This window comes from Haemaphysalis longicornis, unplaced genomic scaffold, assembly GCF_048455015.1.
Source record: "Haemaphysalis longicornis isolate Haplotype H1 unplaced genomic scaffold, Haemaphysalis longicornis Haplotype H1 scaffold_2, whole genome shotgun sequence".
Lineage (NCBI taxonomy): Eukaryota > Metazoa > Arthropoda > Arachnida > Ixodida > Ixodidae > Haemaphysalis > Haemaphysalis longicornis.
The window spans coordinates 149072964-149092471 of NW_027526295.1; the positions used below are offsets into that span (position 1 = coordinate 149072964).

The following is a 19508-nucleotide window of genomic DNA, read 5'->3' on the forward strand; positions in this document are numbered from 1 at the left end:
TTTTTTAATATTTTTCTTGTTTTTTTAGTTTTGCACAATTTCGTGCGACAGATTATCTCCATTTCGTTATAATAATCATTACTTTTGGAACTTTCGTGAAATCTGCATTATTGTGGAACTGCAGGGCGTTGCACGGTTCGCCATTTACCGTAATTATGTTGTTCCTTTTTTTAAGTTTCAAATTTCGTTGGACCAACTGTACCGATTTACGCTATTATAACGCTTACAGGTGAACTTTCCCAAAATCTGCATTATTGTGGAAATGCCATGCGTTATACATTTTGCCATTTGCCGTAATTTTTTAGTACTTTACTTATTTTTAGTTTTTCAATATTTTGTCCTACCAATCATCTCCATTTACGTTATTATAACGATTACAATCGGAACTTTCCCGACATCTGGATCATCGTAAAATGTTAGTACACTCTTTTCCAGTTGCCGTAATTATTTGATATTTTTCTTAATTTATGAGTTGTCCAAGATTTCTATCGACCAATTACCTCCATTTACGCTATTGTAATGATTGCAGTTGTAACTTTCGCGACATCTCCATTATTGTGGAAATGCAGACAGAATCGCTATTTTCCGTAATTTTTGTATTGCATTTTCCTTATTTTACAGTTTTTCAAAATTTCGTGCTACCAGTTATCTCCATTTACGCTATTATAGCGATTACAGGTGAAACTCCCGCGATATGTGCATTTTCGGGGAAATGCAGGGCACCACACGGTCCTGGCTGTGGGGGTACTAGGCAAAGAATGCTACACATTTATATACTTTCGCCGCGACTTGGAGTGAACCCACGCCCTTGGGCTTACGCCGAAAAGATATGACCTCTTCCCATAGCCGCGCTCGCTCTCCTCCAGATCGTTCTGTTGCACACGTAGACTGTTCTACGCACTCCGTTTTTCCCCCTGCCTCTAAAAGAGAGCACATTTTTAGACTGCGCGTAAAATCTTCTGCGACGTCGGTGCGTTTCAGGGTATGTCATTCGGCTCGTCCCCCGAAGTGGCCGGTGACCTGATGCCTCAGACACCGGCGACAAGCGGGGTTTCAGGAAGGCGCACGAGCCTCTCCAAACGCGCTCTCTTCTCGGAAGTGGTGCACTCCTTCTGGAGCATGCGCACCGGCGCGTCCGGAGCACGTGTCTTCGTGTGAGTACAGCCTCTGCTTGCTTGAGACTGCTGCAAGAACTTGCTCTGTAGGAGCCTTGTGCGAACAGCGCACTCCGTTAGACAAAAAAATTATGCACACATCATGCCTTGTGTTACGCCTTTTATCAGAGGAACGTTGGCATGATTCCTTCCAAGGGCAAAGTTATGTACACGGAAGTGCGTATAGGCCTTGGCAGCCTCTCTGTCATTCTAAATATCCCCACGAGCGTTCAAATGTTTTGGAGCATCTCATTGTTCCTTCGTTTTATTGTAATCATTGGCATTCTGTGCAGCTTGCCCAAAGATTAAGCATTTCTCCGGTGGTGGAAGATAATATTATTTGTCTGCTCGACATTTTCTTTTTTAAGTGGTACTTCAATAAAATCAACTTTGCGAAGATGAACATTATCGGTCCAATATAAAGCTCAAGTCCTGATATCAGTTCCTCTAGTACGCGATTGCCGTTTTTGATGGCATTAATAATCTTGCTACACTCAGTTAAATGGTCCGATGCTGTAAATGTATATTTCCCCTTTCCTTCTTGTTAACTTATAGTATCACAATAGTACGTACGGCTTTCCTCTGGAAAAAGTTTGTCCTTTCGTACACAGTCACAACGTACGTCACTGCGTACTCATCGCCAACATCAATCATAAGAGGAAGATGCGAAAAAACAGGCCTTCCTCGTGAAGGGAAAGATAGTGTCGATATGAGCGGGGTGTGGAGCGGGAGCATCCTCGCAGCACAACTGATCATCGGAGACGATGCCGCTCGATGAGGAATAGTGCAACATGAGCATAGGGTTGAGTAGAACGACACGATATGCACTTTTCTTTCTTAAGTCATGGACTATTCCCTCATTAGGAACGGTCATGTGTTATCCGTTTTTTAAACAAGAACCGGAGGCACGTTAGCTATTCTCAGCGGCACAATTACCACTTCTGTTCATTTTATGTTCTTCTATAAAAGGCAATTTCGAGCGAGACCTGATTGGCAGACAGCAGGTGGGCCGGATGTGACACAACACAAGCAAGGCGGAGCGTCATTTTCTGTGCACGTCATTGGTCAGAGGCCTCGAAACTGCTATTATGGCACGATTGAAATGGAAGCGAAATAAGCACTTTTGAAAGGCACACAGCTCGCTATTCCGTCTCGGGAGGAGCAATGGCGCCTGTCATTCGTTCCTCACCACGTTGAGAACGGAGGGCGGAGGGGTTTTGTTTGGGTACATGCACTGATAACAAATGTCATGTTCTCACCACTTCTCTCGGAATAAGAATGAATCTAGAATTTCGCTGGTGCAGTTTTTTGTTGCATATTTTGAATTGTCGTAGCCCCCTCAGGAAAATACATTCATCCCCGAATTTTCTGGCGTGAAACGCCCTTTGCGGGGCTGCGTACAATTGTGCTTTGACGAATAAATATCGCCTCAACAATGCCCCTACGATTTCTAGAAGCCAAGTCCAAAACTTCGTCCCATCACAGTCCGTTCCCATACTGGCGCAGGCGCGAGGTTCGAACCCGGGACCTGATGGCGCGATTGCTTGCATCCTGGTCTTCGGCCTTGTGCTGGTGGTGCTCAACGCAATGCTGGGTGTGAGCAACGAGCAGCAGCAGGACGTGGTGGTGAACGGAAGCTTCGGCACCTACCGTGGCACCGTCTCCTCCCGTTGCCGGCATCTTGGTGAACGCCTTCATGCGAGTGCCGTACGCGGACCCTCTGACGGCACGCTTTGGGGAGCCGATTTCTTGGCACCGCAAGGGGACAACAGTTCGACAACACGGCGCCCGGACCCGGCTGTGCACAGACCGATTTAGACGGCGGTAGGCTCCGAGTCTTGTTTTAAAGAAATTTTACTGGAGAGAGAGAGAGAGAGAGAGAGAGAGAGAGAGAGAGAGAGAGAGAGAGAGAGAGAGAGAGAGAGAGAGAGAGATAGAGAGAGAGAGAGAGAGAGAGAGAGAGAGAGAGAGAGAGAGAGAGAGTGGCAAGGGAGGGAGGGAGGGAGGGAGGGAGGGAGGGAGAGAAGTAACTTTAGTGTGGGAAAGATGGTAATCCTAGACGCCGATGAAGAGCTGTTAGGCTCTAGGAGCGTCTTCGGCCAGCTGAATGGCCCAAATTCGACCCGCTGGGTCGGAGCTGAGCAATACGGTCACCCATTGATCTACACTAGTGATGCTGCGACCTAACGCTGTCACTTGTGGACAGGCCTACAGCATCTATGCTAAGTCTGCCCTGTCCTTACACTGGTGGCACAGCTCAGTTCGAGTGGCGCCGTGTGCGCATTCGTTCCCGGTCAAGCCGTAGTGTGCAGGTACCCATATTAGATATATCTTGCTGGACTACAGAATATTGTGAAATAAAGTCTGAGCATTGCAAACGCTTACGGGCAGACGCACCCACTTGAATAATTTAAAATAGCAGACTGAGCCGCTCACCGCGTATGTGATGTTTCTGGACGACATCATTGCCGAGGCGATCGATGACCGCCTCTTCACTCATTCCCGAATCATTCGTGTTACCCGGAGCACATGGAATCGCGTTGTCAATTTACTATCATTGACTATCGCAAGGTGTTGGCATCGCGACCGGGTGATTGGCTGCGACCACGTATACCACGTCCTCGAAATTAGGTGTCGTTGGTGCAGGACCTTTCTCTCGCCTCTCTGCGTTCCAGACAGTGGACCGGATGCATGTTTTGGGGGGTCGGCGGGATGTGACTGTGTTCTCGCACTTCGTTAGCCAAAGGTATCTTGTGTGTCCGGTTCACGAGTGGTGGATCTCCCCAGGGAGCCGAGAATATGCCGAGTCGTCTGGCTGTAGCTAAGCCGCTCTCGGTCAACTAGCCGTTCGGCCTCTATTAGTACACTAAGGGTGCTGTGGAGCCCGAGTGCCTCCACCCGTCCGGTCGGAGCAGTGATCTGGATGTCTAGGGCCTACTTGTAGGCCTGCCTAATAGGGGCGACAATCTTGAATTCTTCGTCACATTTCAGCTGTGGGAGAGCGGTGACGTACGTTATCCTGCTGAACACAAAGTCTTCAACTAATCGCAAGCGATAGTGCTCCTTCATACCATGATGCCAGTGACATATTCCCGATATCAGTCAGTAGACTTACGCACGCTTTTTTCGAGCGCCAGGGCCGTCTCTGAGTTGTGTTCATTGGCCTGTATTTGGAGACTGAGACTGTTGGGATGGGGTTGCGTTCCATTCTCGAAGATCTTCAAAGCCGGGCAGTTGGGTCTGTACGTCTACCTTTACTAGTGTGTCTGTAGAGCGCCAGGTCTGATTTTCGCGAGGAGCAGCTCATGCCCCCCGGACCTTCGTACCACTCGAACACCTCAATGCTCGGTTTTAAGATGACCCGAAAGCGCCCGCCACAGCCTCCGCTGACCGAAACACTGATATCACCCACAGAGAGACTGTGTTGAAGGCCATCCATCTGTTAAACCATCTAAGAAAGCCCCATCATAGCTACGTTGAACAGAAACAGGAAGAGTACTGAACCCTGCGGAGTCCCCCTTTCATAAAGTTGATCACATCTGAGTGAAGTGCCCCTACGACAAGTGTAACTGTGTCTTTGCAGAAAAAGTTACTGATGTGGTTGTATACTCGTATACCAAAACCGAGTTAGCCCAGGTTGTCACAAATTTCCGAGTATTTTACGTTGTCAAAAGCCTTAGGTAAATCTAATTCCAGTATGGCTCCGGTATCTAGAGGGAAACAGCGGTCCCCATCGATGACGTCATGTTTGAGAACGAGCATGATGTTCTGCGTTGAGAATTGTGTACGGAACCCGATTATGGAGTCTGGAAAAAGTCGATTGTCTTTCATGTAGTTGGTTATTCGACTTATAACAACGTGTTCCAATAGTTTCCCAATGCAAGAAGTGGTGGAAACGGGTGTAAGGTTTTCTATCTGGAGTTTTTTCCTGCTTTAGGTACCATGACGACTTTGGCTGTTTTCCACTTAGCCGGTAGTCCCTCAGTCTCCAAGGCTACGTTCATGTATCATGTCAGGGCTTCAACGGTCTCCAAGGCTACGTTCATGTATCATGTCAGGGCTTCAACGGACTCGTCATATAGGTGCCTCAGCGTTTTATTTGAAATGCCGGCCGGGCTAACAGCAGAGCAATTGCGAGCAGAGCAATTGCGTTGTGCCACGGTAGCACCCCTAACTTCACTTGCAGGGATAGGCTGGTAAAGCGCACTGAACATCTTTAGCTTACCGTGCTACCATACCGTTACCATTGTACCGTGATGTAACTGCAAATGCACGAGCAGCTATTAAAGGTAACTCATCGGCACATGTCTTACAGTCGCCACCCAGCTCTCCGCGCCGGTGAAGCGTGAAGAGTACCGTCGCGTCCTGTCATGCACTCTGCACTTGGTGCTTGGTACAAAGATAAAAATAATCATACTTGATGTTTTTATGCTTTATTTTTGTGGAATCATGCTCAGGAGTACGACAAACGACGATTTTTCTCAGATTGGAGAGCAAAATAGATTAGGAGAATAATACTTGTGTCTGTTCACACGGCAACTTAACAGAGCACAGAGAAGAGTTTAACAAGTTCTGAAATTTTTTCGTGGCTTTCAACGTTAAGTTAACTACATCGGTGGGAGAATTGTTGCGCCGTAAACCCAGGGTTACGTGTAAGGCACAAATCCGACGCAGAGTATATGCGCGACATCTGTTTCCCTATCCAACCGTGCTAGGTTTCATGTCATTTAAAAAGGCCATGTGTTAAAAGAGCCATGAAGACCAAATACAAGTTTGTTTTACTTAAAATATTTGTTGTTTTATAGTTCCCCCAGCACTTACACGGCAGCAAACGGTGCTTTATTCACTGGTAAATTAAACAATTGAAGCCCATATCTTAATTCTCCGCTGTATCGTATGTTTCATGGCATCTGCAATGACATATTCAGTATCGGTACCTAATACAATGAATAGTTTGGTGACTGAGGCTTGCAACATGCAACAAATTGTCTTTTGACGCCCTTACTTACAGTGCGCAATCCTAGATGGTACAACAGAGTTCGCTTTTAACCGGACTCTGTCTGCCGTGTTTTTGTCACGGTTTAAAGTAATTATTTCGTGAAACATCATGTATGACACGACAAACCGGGTCACGGAAGTGGCCCTGCCGCTGATGCCAGTTGGCCAGTGTCGTGTCAGACACGCCCAACGCACCCGACAGTTGTGTTAGGCTGTGTCGCCCGGCAGGTGTCGTACTAACTTCTTCCATGTTTACGTGCTCGTTCTTGACTTTGTTTGTTTGCCCCTGCACTCTTAATGCCATAAAACGAATATGCGCTAAATTTAAGCGCGAATAGCTTGCAAATTATAAGCTTGCAAAGCGCAAATTACAAACCTGCACAATGCGCAAAGCGCATCGCGCAAGCTTCTAATCCCTGTTTAATTTGGCTTAGATTTTGTCGGAATTTTCCAACGCCAATCAGCTGCCCATCATACGTCATAACTTTAGGGCGGAAAAGTAGCTAGGATGCCGCATGCCTACTACCTATTTTCCTTATTATACAGCTGATTTGAGTGAAGTTTGCGTGAATGTTGTGTTCATGGCCCCTTTAAGAAGCGCATTTTCCAAACAGATGTGACGCTACGGCTACCACAACCGCTCCGAAGGCCTCCGGGGATTCGTTGAGACCGCTGTCTAAACAAGTAATTTGAATAGAAACTTTCTTCGCTAAGATAAACTTAAATTTCATTGCGCTAACTCAGTCAAATTATGCTACATCACAATGTGTCAGTGATCTAAATTTCGCAACCCTTTGTCATATATTATACAACTATAAGACGGTCTCTTGGTTCGGTTTTAGGTTCTATACAATGTGAAATTTGATTCAAGTGTGCTTTGTGCGCTTGTTGACATACTAATGGGAAAATAACTGGACTTTTTAGGATCAATGTTTTCACCAAAACCATTCGCAGACGAAATGAACGCGAACACGTCGGAGGATTGCCTTCACCTGAACATCTGGGCTCCTGCATGCAGCGGCCCTCAGTGCGGCGGAAGAAAAACCGTCGTTTTCTTCCTCCACGACGGCTTCTTTCAGGCGAGCGTCATTTATTTGCAACTGGTCTCTGATGCCAAAGCTCAGAATGTTAAGACTACACGTATCTGCGAATGCTAGGGATGACAACACGGCTTTTGCTGCATCTTTTAGCGTCAACTCAGGTTATTAGCAACGGCGTTGATGGATTGATTGTTGGATTGATTGACTGATTGGATGATTGGTTCCTTGATTCATTGATTCCTTCATTTATCCATTCGTTCGTTCGTTCGTTCATTTGTTTGCTCGTTCATTCATTCATTCATTCATTCATTCATTCATTCATTCATTCATTCATTCATTCATTCATTCATTCATCCATTCACTCATTCATTGATCGGTGGGTCCCTCGTTTGCCTTACTGGCTAGAGCTGCAGGGGAAAATGAGTCCGCCACGTAAATAAAAAAACTAAATTTTTAATAATGCCTATTTAATGCACACGTGACCTAAAAATATGAAGCCTGTTATTCACTTTTAATGTGTATGCCTGCATTATCCCATTCCGAACGGTTAGCATGCATCGCATGCGGGGAAAATTCTCCAGAAATTCAGAGAATCGTGTAATTATGCGAAGCAATCTCATGCCGCTTGTCTTGAATGTGACTTCTTTAAGCCATATTTTTCGAATTTTTTTAAAATGCTGCCACACCAATTATCTCCATTTACGCTATAATAACGATTACAAGTTGAACTTTCGCAAAATCTACATTGTGGACATGCAGGACGTTGTACGGTTTGCAGTTATACGGTTTTTATGTTTTTCTTAATTTTTATTTTTTCACAACTTTTTTCGACCGACTAGCTCCATTTACGCTATTATAACGATTACATTTGCAACTTTAACGAAATATGCATATTGTGGAAATGCAGGGTGTTGCATGCATGGTTCGCCATTTTCCGTCATTTGTTTATATTTTTCTTATTTTTCTAGCTTTCCAAAATTTCGTGCGACAAATTACCACCATTTACGCTAATATAACGATTGCAGGTTGAGCTTTCACGAAATCTTTATTATTGTGGAAATGGAGGGCGTTATACGGTTTTTCATTTTCCGTAATTTTGTTACATTTTTCTTTTTTCAGTTTTTCAAAATTTTGTTCGATCAATCATCTTCATTTACGCTAATATGACGATTACATTTAGAACTTTCGCGACATTGACATTATTGCGTTTATGCAGAGCATGTTACGGTTCGCCATTTTCGGTATATTTCTTATATTTTTTTTCTTATTTTTCCAGTTTTTGATAATTTCGTTCGGCCAATTATTCCCATTTACGCTATTAAAACGATTAAAAATGCAATTATCACGAAATCTGCATTCATGTGCAGTTTTCCGGCTCATAACAATTCCTTCAGAAGTAATTACTCTGCAGTAGTTATCTAACGTAATTAAAAGAATTTTAGCACTGCTAATACTGAGGGCGACAGCTTGCATTTTGCGGAGGTTGAAGCTGTGCGCTCAACTCTACTACGTTCCAGAGCCAAGGAAACTATCCCATTGAAATGTATGGGCGCTAACCTTTGACAGCGAGTAAGGCAAAAACTCTTTAGAGTTCTGGAAAGGTCTTTCACAGTGTTCATTCCAAAGTCGACTCTCTGCTCCGTACGAAATATCCCTTTCTTGGAGTGGTTCCACTAGGTTTCTGGGAATTCGGAATCTTGAGCGAGAAATCTGGGGATGATTGTTGGAAGGCGAGGCGTTGCACGGTTCACCCTTTTGTTATTTTTTAGTTTTTCCAAATTTTCTGCCACCAGTTATCTCCGTTTACGCTATTATATCGATTACAGGATCACTGAATTTTTGCGGAAAAACAGGGAGTTACGCGACCTGGCTGTGGTGGTACTCGGCAAAGAATGCTACGCATTAAAAAATGTAACCTTGTCAAACTTTTAAGTGAATGTTCTAAGTTTGCCCCCCTTCATACCACGTCGTCGAAGAGTAGGCGAATCCATGTAATGATCCCTCCCTTTGCTCCAGCGTTTAATAGAGGTGATAATAAGGGCTTTACTGAGCTCCCATTCTTGCAGGCAGGGTTATTAGGCCTTTCTTTAATAGTTATGATTAATTCGTGAATTGTCTCCCCAGGATGTCCTCGACGTGGTTGGCTATACAAGACCAGGCGGCGATAACGTGTGTCTGGAAGTTGGAAGTTGGAGAGCCACCCGTTCGATGGCCTGAGTGACTAATGCTAGGCAGTAGGGTGATAGGTATATTTTGTCGGACTTCAGGCAATCCTATAACCGACGCTTGTGCTCATGATATGCCAGCACTTACTGCAGTTACGTGTCCCTCTGCGATACGTAATGTTAAGTGAGACGTACTCGGTTCTGAATGATCTAGTTCAGCCAGACCATTCTATGTCAAGGTGCGGGTGCCTGTTAACGACGTTACAATTCAAAGCGTAACCTTAGGCCTAACGTCAGGCCGGAACATGCCCGCGTTCGCATCTGCACGGGCAGCGCCGTCCGGTAGCAGGTTTCAGTAGATGCCGCATAAAAAGACAATTACCTGGAACTTACGTTGCTGCTCGCCTGATTTCTGCATCTGTAATTAGCACGATCAAATTACTTATGTACGCCACGTCTCTAACGCACGCGTCTAAGGCCATACCGCTCTCATTAGGTCCGCCTTCAGTAAGGCAGAGCCAGCGAGCCGTGGTGGCGTTAGATATGCGAGCTCGTCTCGCGCTCCGCAGTTCCTGGGTTCGACTCCCAAACACAAATTTACCCAATTTTCTTTCCATCTCGATTAGTTCGATTGTTCTCGCCCCGCCGGCTATTTTGTGAGCTAAATCTGAGCCCCGAGGTCGGATTTTTAAAGTACGGAGCTTACTAAGGCCTTCGCATAAGTAAAAGCTAACGCAATTTAAACTGACCGGAAACATTGCAGGTTGGAAGCGACAACTACGACGGGCGAGCGTTGGCGGCCCTAGGCGACGTGGTGGTCGTGGTGCCCAACTCACGACTGGGCGTCCTAGGTTTCCTAAACTTGCCCGTGCCTGGCGTGCCCTCCAATGCCGGGTTGCTCGACCAAGCCGAGGCGCTGAACTGGACGGCACGTAACATCGGGTTCTTCGGTGGGGACGAGTCCGACCTGGTGGTGGTGGGCCACGGTTCTGGCGCATCGGCGCTAGCATACCACCTCTGGGCTCGTGAGGAACTGACTGCCTTCGCCAACGTCCACAAGGTCGTCTTCATGAGCGAGAGCCCACTCACCAGGCAAGGCCGACTAAGATCGTTGCCAGTGCTTCCCGCGGCGTCAGCTGCTTTTGCGCGCAAATGAGTTGTTCAGGCAAAATCTGGCCACCCTTTCGGCGAGAAAAGTTACATAGCTCACCCAATCAGCAGAAAACTACTATCTCGCTGGCAAATCATAACAATCAAGCCAGTTATCGGAACCGTAAACTGCCATTCCTCCACTCCCGAAACCCATTCCGTCGTTCCGAATCTCGGAAGATATTAATAATAGACACGAATTATACGTTGCCATTATCGGAGTGATTTCCACGCCGCTGTTGCACTCCACCTAATCATACTGCGCTGCCACTTCCTGGAGACAAGAGAAGTGCACGCTGATATTCATCCGTCATGCTGCATGTGCGTTTGCTGGCATTTTGTGTTGGCTAGGCAACGCAGTCTATACAATTTCTACGAAAGGACCCAAGAGCCGCTCTACTTTTTACTCCAATATCTTCTCAGGCCATTTTTAGTCTATTGGCACATTACCCTTTCCTGATGATAAGGGAAGGATAATTCGCCGGAAGCTTTGTCTGATTGGCTTTCAGTTTTGGTCCCGTACTTCCGGTTGACAAAGCGGTTGTGTGAGCTTTCATCATTTTGACGTTTCGTGACGTTTACTGGCACCAGTTCTAAAGTTTGCATTGTTTCTGTCTATTTGCAGCGCGTAATTCTTGGCCGGCAATTAAAAACTAGACGAAATGCAGCAGACATGACAACGTAGGCCTGCCTCCGCTATTCAACAGCAATGCGGCTTGCGCGTCACGTCATCTCTGCGATTGGCTGAGAAGACGTGACGTAATATAAACAGTTAGCGGAACGTTTACAGCACACACTGGCAACTCGAGCTTGCCGAAAAGTGAGTTTTTGCGTAACAGCTTCGAAATGGCTGTGGCCGCCGGACTGAAATGGGACGAAACATGTCACCCACTTTCGGCGCCGGGAAATCCCCGCGAATTCGCCGCAGGCGCAGTTTCGCCCAACGCGCGGTTTAAAGGGACCCTGCAACACTTTCGATAAGCGCTTTAACTCTTTCGCTCGCGTCTGGAACCACTGCGAAAGCTATAGTTACCGCCAGCATGGACCGGCACTGTGGGATTTACTCGTCGCACCTGATACGCCTTCCATTTCTGCTTTGTTTTTGTGGCTTTGTTAAGTTGGGGCCCTATTCTCGTCTGCACAAATTCCCTTGGAATTGGGCAATTGGCCGGAAGTCTTTTCTGATTGGCTTTCAATTTTGATCACGTGCTTCCGGTTTACAAAGCGGTTGTGTGTGGTTTCGTCATTTTGACGTTTCATGACGGTTACTGTCAACAGTTCTAAAGTTTGCCTTATATCTCTTTACTGAAAGCGCATAATTCTTGGTCAGCAATGAAAAACTACACTAAATGCACCGGACAAGACAACGTAGGCTTGCCTTTGCTATTCAACAACAATACTTCTTTTAATACAAGCCCTCTCTCTGATTGGCTGAGAAGGCGTGACGTAATTTAAACAGTTGGCGGGACCGACACGTCACGCTTTGGCAGCTTCAGCCTGCGTAAAAGTGACGTAATGTTACGTAACAGCTTGAAAATGGCGGCTGCTTTTGCCGCAGAATAGGGCAAAAAATTTCGGGGACCCTCGGCGCCGCGAAATGTCCAGAAATTTGCAACAGGCGCAGTTTCGCTTGACGCGCGGTTTGAAGCATGTTTTCTACCGAAAAAAATAATAGTTTCAACTATTTCGAAGTCAGCGATCATGGCGCATACAAATGACGCGCAGTATTTTGCTTTTATGTTTGACAATAAAACAATAATCATTTGTTTTGCGTAATCGCAACATAAGAGGGCACTACAAGCCTCTCCATTGCAAAGAAGCCAACGCATGAGATTTGCCCACACTCCTCCTAGTAAACAGGGGCTCACATGATCGAATTCAAGATAAAAATAAGAAAGCAATCTGACCGTTTTATTTATTGCTTCACTGATTGAGTTCGAGCTTGACGAATGAGTGAATCGGCGGCATCAGTACGCTCCACCGTTATCAGGCGTAGCGTTCCGCTCTCCATACCGCGTCATGCAGCCCATGGTCTTTTTCTGTGATCACGCCATAAAATTGCTACATGGCAGCAGACGGTAGCTTGGTGACGGCGGCAGCCGGAAATTGGTAGCGCAACAACACAGCTTCCATTACAGCAGAGAGCTGAACCACGTTACTAAAAGTAAGTTGAGGAAATAAACAGATACGACAAAAACATTGCGTGTTGTTTTTTAGCTTAAAGGGGCCATGCAGACAAAACACAAGTTTGGTTCATTCGAAAAATTGACTCGTTAGAATCAAACTGCCACACCTTTTAACGGAAACTCCACTCAAATAACCTATATAATTAGAAAAAAATTAGTGCCCTTCCGCTCTGTGAAAAGGGATGACCTGCAAAGCTGGACGCGGTCAACGGAGTGCACGAAAGAAAACACATTTATCGTAATTTGCGATGGAGCATATTTTCTAGCCAATTAGCTGAATGAATCTCTGACGGAACCGAGCTTTCTTCTTGCCGATATACATGGAACTAACTGCCTGTGTCCCTCCCGCGTCGTAAGCATCTCACTGTTTGTGTAAGGCCGGGATCAGACTCTTGCCGCAGCTGTCGTATTAACTTTAAAGAATGACGTCATTTCACGTCTCAGCCAACCTAACTGCGTGACATGTAATTTTTTTAGATGCGACGCATCTCTTGCTCTCGGGTATGTCCCTCCGGCGTCGCGGCGTTGTACGAACGCTCACTGCACATGCGCAACTCTCCTCCATTCTTCTCTCCTACAGCTGGGCGCAACACTCTCACTCCGTCTCATTATCATAACAACAGCTGCGCGTGTGCGCTTCGCTGCTCTGGGTGCGCGCATGTGTGCGCATGCGCGCGACTCCCCCCCCCCCCCCCTCCCCGGCTCCTCTCCTTTCAAAAGCGGGAATATAAGCGGGGGAGCACACGGCGCCGGATCAGTACAGCGCTCGCTCTCGCACTTGACTTTGCTTGACGATACCTCCGTGCAAGATCTTCCGATGAAGACGTGATGGAAGCGACAGTCCCTTCAGCGAGTGGACTGACGCAATCCAATACCAGCGTCAGTCCAAACGCTCCCCCCTGATGCGTCGCATCACATCAGGGTTCCCTCGCGGGAAGATGGGCGTAATTTTACGTCCTTAGATCCCGATACGGGTTTTGCGTCGGTAATCTGAACGTAGCCTAACACACAAATCAAATCCTCTCTACCACTAGGGACTCCGGACTGGTCCCATTGGGCCTTTGAACGCCCGCTTTTAAATCTCGCACCAGCACAAAGGAGATTCCATCCATCAGTACGGACATGAAACCTACAGCTGCGCGTGCACGCCTCTCCTCCTCCCTCCCACTATTCTCCACTACAAACCTGCGCGCGCATAAACCGGCAACCGGTCATGTACGCGTGCTGAGAAGTGACAGACGCCGTCGAAAATGTCTCCCGAAAGCCATCAGAAGAAGAGATATTGGCTCACGCCGGCGTTCCCAATTTGCTGTTCATCCAGGAGGGATTCGCCGCTACTCGACGAGCTGAACTTGAGGCGGTTACGGCGGTGCCAACAGCTTTTCATTGTTTTTGCACCCATTTGCGCTTGTGTTCGGGACAACGCTTCGATTTTTGCTCTTCTTCCTCCAAACGAAGGGCATGCATCCGTCCCCTAACGATTTAAAACCTGGAAGCCCTTGTGCTCTATTCTCGCGTACAAACATGGGGCTGTCGTTTTTGTTGCGTCTGTTGCCGGGGATTAATAAAGTCTCTTTCAATTCAATTCCTCGTCGTATGCATCTTACTGGGTGTGTAAGATGTCTATGTAACAAATCAAACCATACCCGAACCACTCGATTGAGGACAGCCGACTAACCGCATTGAGACATGTAATCTCGACATCTAAATACCAGCACAACCGGCATTTCATCAGTAGCGGAATAAAGCCAAGATGGGCCCACACGCCCCCTTTTTGTACCCGAAAATTGCGCACCCATAAACCGGCAACCGGTGCTGGTTCATACCTAGGCGTGAAAGACACCGGCGAAAATGTCGCTCGGAAGGCCTTCCCAGCTGAAAAAGAATTATGGGCTCAAGCCGGCGTTGCAACTGGGGAAGTTTCTCTTCTACTGGGAGGGATTCGCAGCTACTTGGCGAAGTGAATTTGAGTGGAAACGGCGATGGCGGGTTTCGGCCGTTTGAAGCACTAGTCCTTTGGCAGCCGTTACTTGTGCTTCGCGGGAGCGGTGTCTGTTTATGTCCCGTAACCGAGTGAGCGAATGCAGCAGCGACGAAATAAGAAAAGAAGAAAACGGATAGGAGCGTCTATCGAAGGGTGAAATGGAGTAGGACACGTGCGGCTGCGGCTTTATATCACTCACTGCCTTTCCCTCACACGCCTGATGCGTGGCCACCTAGGAGCGCCCTCCCCCTGACACTTTCACCTGACGCCATTCTATTCTCCGCTAATGAAAACCACTTGACATTTGCGCGGGTGGTTCAAACACGATATGCAACAAATGCTCGCTGCTCCCTTGTGCGGGGCTAATCCGAACTACGTGACATTTGCACGGGAGGTTCAAGCACGATTTGCAACAGCCTGGGTGGCGGCGGCGGCGCATTGCGAGGTAACAGCAGAGTAGAGCACACCGCCGTACATTCGCTGATCACGCGAACACTTCCTGAGACGCAGCAGAAGTGCGCCGTGACCGAGAAGACTGCACGTCGCACTGCGGACAAATTTCATATTAGGAAGTGAAGCAATGGTCAGTGCATTTTTTCCGCCCATCCATGCTTCTGTTTATTTTTCGCAATCATCTGATAACCGCACTACCGCCGTTAGCTGCCGACTGCGCAACTTGCCAATGGGGCATCGGTGGAGGCGAGGGGAAAATAGTTGTGAAAGAGGTGTCAGCGGTGGTGAGGAGGGGCCCCGGAGCGGCGCGGAGTAAATCTATGACACCGGAATGAAAACTGGGGGGGGGGGGGGGGGGGGGGGGGGGTTAGACATATATTGCTTTGCAGAAAAGGGAATGGCCATGCGATTCACTAGTTCATTTCCCTCCCGCCCTAGAACATGCGGCGCACAGCTGTACGATTGGCTGCCCGCAAAAGCAAACACAAGTTAGGCAGGGTTTGTAAGCTTGCAGAACGACCTATTTTCGCTTAAACATAATGCATATAAGCAGTAGCAATGTTGGGGCAAACTGACGCATGACTCTGACGTGTGACTCAAATTGACGCGTGACTCAAATTGACGAACGGCGCTAACTGCGGATCGAAATGTTCGAGCGGCTTGTCGGCTCGAAGTATGTTGCTCTGCCACTTCAGCCACGTTTACTCGTCTTCCGGCATCCCGAAGAGCGACAACTTCTGAAACCATTAGCCGTCGTGCAACCAAGCACAAAACAGTGAAGCTAACGCGGTGCAAGCTTCCCAGATAAAATGTCAGCACCACATCTAGCATAACTCTGACCAAGCACGACAAAACGAAAAACAGTGCAAAACGCGCTTACGGCCATGTATCGTGCGCGCAGCTCGATGTGCAAACGACCGCAAACGCCATCTCGCGGATGCATGGAAGGCGGCGACGGCGGTAGCCATCGGTGCCGACCGGCAGTAATCGGTAATGTTACGAATCGGCCAGCGCCGCCGTACTTTCCCGCATCACTCCTCGGCTGTGCGGCGAAGCCACTGCTTGCGCCTTTCAGCCGTCAGGCGCCACCATGTCGGTGACAGTTTCGACAAGCCGAGTCAGACGCTTCGCTTTCGGCGCATTTCAAACCTTCGGCGGCTGCCGGCGAGGCTCGTCTCCACGCTCTTCAAGGACACAGGGGCCCCGCGAACTCAGCGGAGTCCTCCTCTTTCCCCTCTCCCGGACTCAACGTGCGCCGAGGCTATGAACGGCTTACGAACTTTGGAAAGAGCGTGTGTGTGTCTGTGACGTTCGTGGCGTGTTGCTACTTGTTGGCGTTTTGACCGTTACCGCTTTTGGGTATAAATAGACCCCCGCAAGCGCTGTAAACCATTCCTGTCAGAGCAGCGAATCGATGCTGTCGCTCTGCTCGAGTCCTGTATGGCAACCTCGCCCGTCGGGGCATTGTTCTTTGGCTTCGGCTCACCTCTCGCTATGAAGTAAACAGTTACATTGGCCTATCAGCTCAGGACCTCTTCCCGGCTCGGGCCGGCCCGCCCGGTCGCAACAGTAATCACTACGCGGGTAAAGCTGGCCCTCAAAAGTGTCTAAACACGAGTGCCGCCATGATGCCACGGTGTTGTTGCCAGATCAGAAGTTAAAGATACGGCTAACAATTTTTCGCAAATCAGGCACAAATTCAGGGCCCTAAACTAAACGTAGGGGTACATTTACTACGTATCGTATGATTTTGATTTTTTTTAATGCATTCATGTTTGATGAACGAAAACAAATTGGGGCTGAGGCGCGAAATTCAGTTCCGCTATTTTGCGAGGAGCGTCAGTCATGTGGAAGTAATTCATAAACCTTTACACTAGCATACCACGGTGTCGTCTACTGTGTCACTTCGACGCTTGCGAAAACTATTTTGTCTACCCCCGTGCGCCCGTGCTGCAGCCCGCACACTGCCGACGATACGAATAAAGCCGCCACCACCTATATTCAAGGATACCATTCCCTGCATGCCTGGGAGTGGCTGCTGCCGATTTGAACTCGCAGTCAGCCGGTCATGTCATGTCACGTGAGACACTGCTGGGCAGATCGGCTCCCTTTGAGTATATATGATTCGTAAATTAACAACAAACAAGCGCCCGAAAGATTTTACGATGTCTAGGGTAAAACTAGGTTCTTGTTTAGGTGTTCTGTTATCCTCACTGATTGCTGTTTTGTTTGAGTGAGAAACGAAACAGGCGCCAAATAATAGTAATAATAATAACAATGGAACTGCCTATGTTGCCGGCAACCGGCAAAGTAGGCTGCGTGGATTGTTGCCGGAAAGGAAATATACACGACAAAAATCGGTTGTCTGTCCCTTTAAGAATGAGCGCTGTGCCTCTAAAAACCAATGTAATTGGCTCGATTGGAATTCGTTTGCACCATCTTGTGCACGTTTCAGAGATGTTTAGGTTATCTAAAAAGTCGTGTTGACAGCGCCTGGGTTCGTGCTTTTTCCAGGTACCCCGTGTGCGACAACGGAGTGTGCCAGACGACGGCATCCCTCGCAGGGCGTCTATGCGAGCCGGAACTGCCGAAGTCTCTCTGGCTGCACTGCCTTCGTACTGTTCCCGTGCAGTCGCTGCTCAGGGTGCCTCCCGAAGTACACAGCGGCCTCTTTAGGTTCTTCCCCGTGCTTAACGTCACGTGGGGCCCCACTACCTGGAAGCACCTCAACGTACGCCAGTTCCACACCGGCTAGCTTTACACTCGTTACATTTGCTCAGTTTTTCGAGCGAAAGCTGTACTACGCTACATCTTTCAAGGTCATTCATCGCGTCGCAACTGACATTGAGCCAACGGCGCGCAAGCTGCGCCTTTTTTGTCGCTTCGCTTGCGAGGAACCTCGGTAAAACGCGACTAGGCGAGGGTGAAACTGCTTCTGCGTCTGCGTTTGATCGCTCAGCGGCGGCTGTGCCTTCTGCGCATGCGCTTCAGCGCAAGCAAACCACACGACTTGGGAAGGATCAAAGGGCTGCTTCGCCGGCGCTTGGTCAATCCGTCTCGTCAGCGGTGGCGCCCAGGCTGGGCTGTCTGCGCGTCCCTTTCAGCCCAAAGTGAAGGATGAATTCAGTCGTCCAGTATGTATGGGTAGACGGCAGGCTGCGAAATTTCAAGGAAAGGCTAACCGTCACGGAACACTGTGTACATGTTCCTTGTTTTCGCTCGTGATAACAAGGTTTAGAAACGTTAAACCTTAGCCACGTTATAGATATCTTGATTGCGCCAGAACAAGTTCAATTCATTGTGGGCACATTTATCGCGGTGTTTCCCAACGTAAAGAAATCAAACTAAACAAAAATGCGCGCGGTTGGGGCGTACGCGGGTGTATTGTACAAGGACAGACAGGGGCAGAAGAAAGCTTACAAAACGAGCGCTGACCCAGAAAATGTTTACTTTTTTTCGTCAGTGGGTCACTGCCGGGTCACCGAACGGTAACCCGTGATTCATATTGCTAATGTCCCACCTCTGACCAAGTAGTAACCTGCGCATAGATCAACCACTAGCCACAGCTGGGACACGTGACCCGAGGGGAGATCGCGTGATTCGAAGGCGGAGGTAGACAGCTGGGTGGGGGCGGGAACAGGGAGAAGAAAGGGGGAGGGGGAGGGAGAGGGGAAACTGAGTGGAGAACAAATAAAAGGGGTGAAGAGCTGCGCAGTGGAAAGGATAAAGAACGGAAGGAAAGTTGGATGGGGAGAAGGAAAATTTCTTTCTTTCCCGCTGTTGTTAATATGTGCACCTAAATGTTCCACATGCCGAGGAAGCAGGAAAGGAGGGTGGGTAACTTTACCACCCCTGACGCCAGCGTACTCTCGTTGCGGTTTGTATTTCTTCCGTTGGTGAACATCCGAGTTGAAATGCGTGCTAACATATCCCTTTGCTCTGAGCGTTCAACGGAGCGATTGTTCTCATGGAACAAAACGTAGACAACGCTAACTACCAGGGCCCGCCGACGAAAAAATAAACGCGAGGTGTCGCACACCCATTGTCCCACGGCAATATCAATGGACGCTGATATAAAACGTTATTAAGCAACCTAACGATCAGATAAAGAGGAAAGATTAAACTCAAAATTTTGTTCGTTTCATGTGCCATAACCGTACTGGTGTCTGGCATGCAGGTCCTGGTGGGCTTCTCGGACGACGAAGGGTCGGAGCTGCTGACGTTTATAAACAGCAGCTTTCGCTTCGGGCCTCAGAACATGAGCGAACAGGTGCGCTCCGTTCTTTCCAACTACTACGGATTCTCGCCCGAAGATGCCAAGAACATCACCAGCCTCTACGATAAGGTGAACCGTTAATAAGCCAAGAGACGGCTAAAAT

At 48.0% G+C, this 19508-nt stretch overlaps 1 protein-coding gene across 1 annotated transcript in view; it reads left to right on the forward strand.

Moving 5' to 3' along the window:
* The first annotated feature begins 1295 nt into the window (after positions 1-1295).
* Positions 1296-19508, forward strand: part of LOC144168351 (acetylcholinesterase-like) — a 34968-nt gene continuing 16755 nt past the window's right edge. The window contains exons 1-5 of the mRNA XM_077697356.1: positions 1296-1331; positions 2661-2813; positions 10121-10449; positions 17644-17860; positions 19307-19474. Coding sequence (XP_077553482.1) covers positions 1296-1331; positions 2661-2813; positions 10121-10449; positions 17644-17860; positions 19307-19474 — 903 coding nt within the window. The remainder of the gene's footprint in view (positions 1332-2660; positions 2814-10120; positions 10450-17643; positions 17861-19306; positions 19475-19508) is intronic.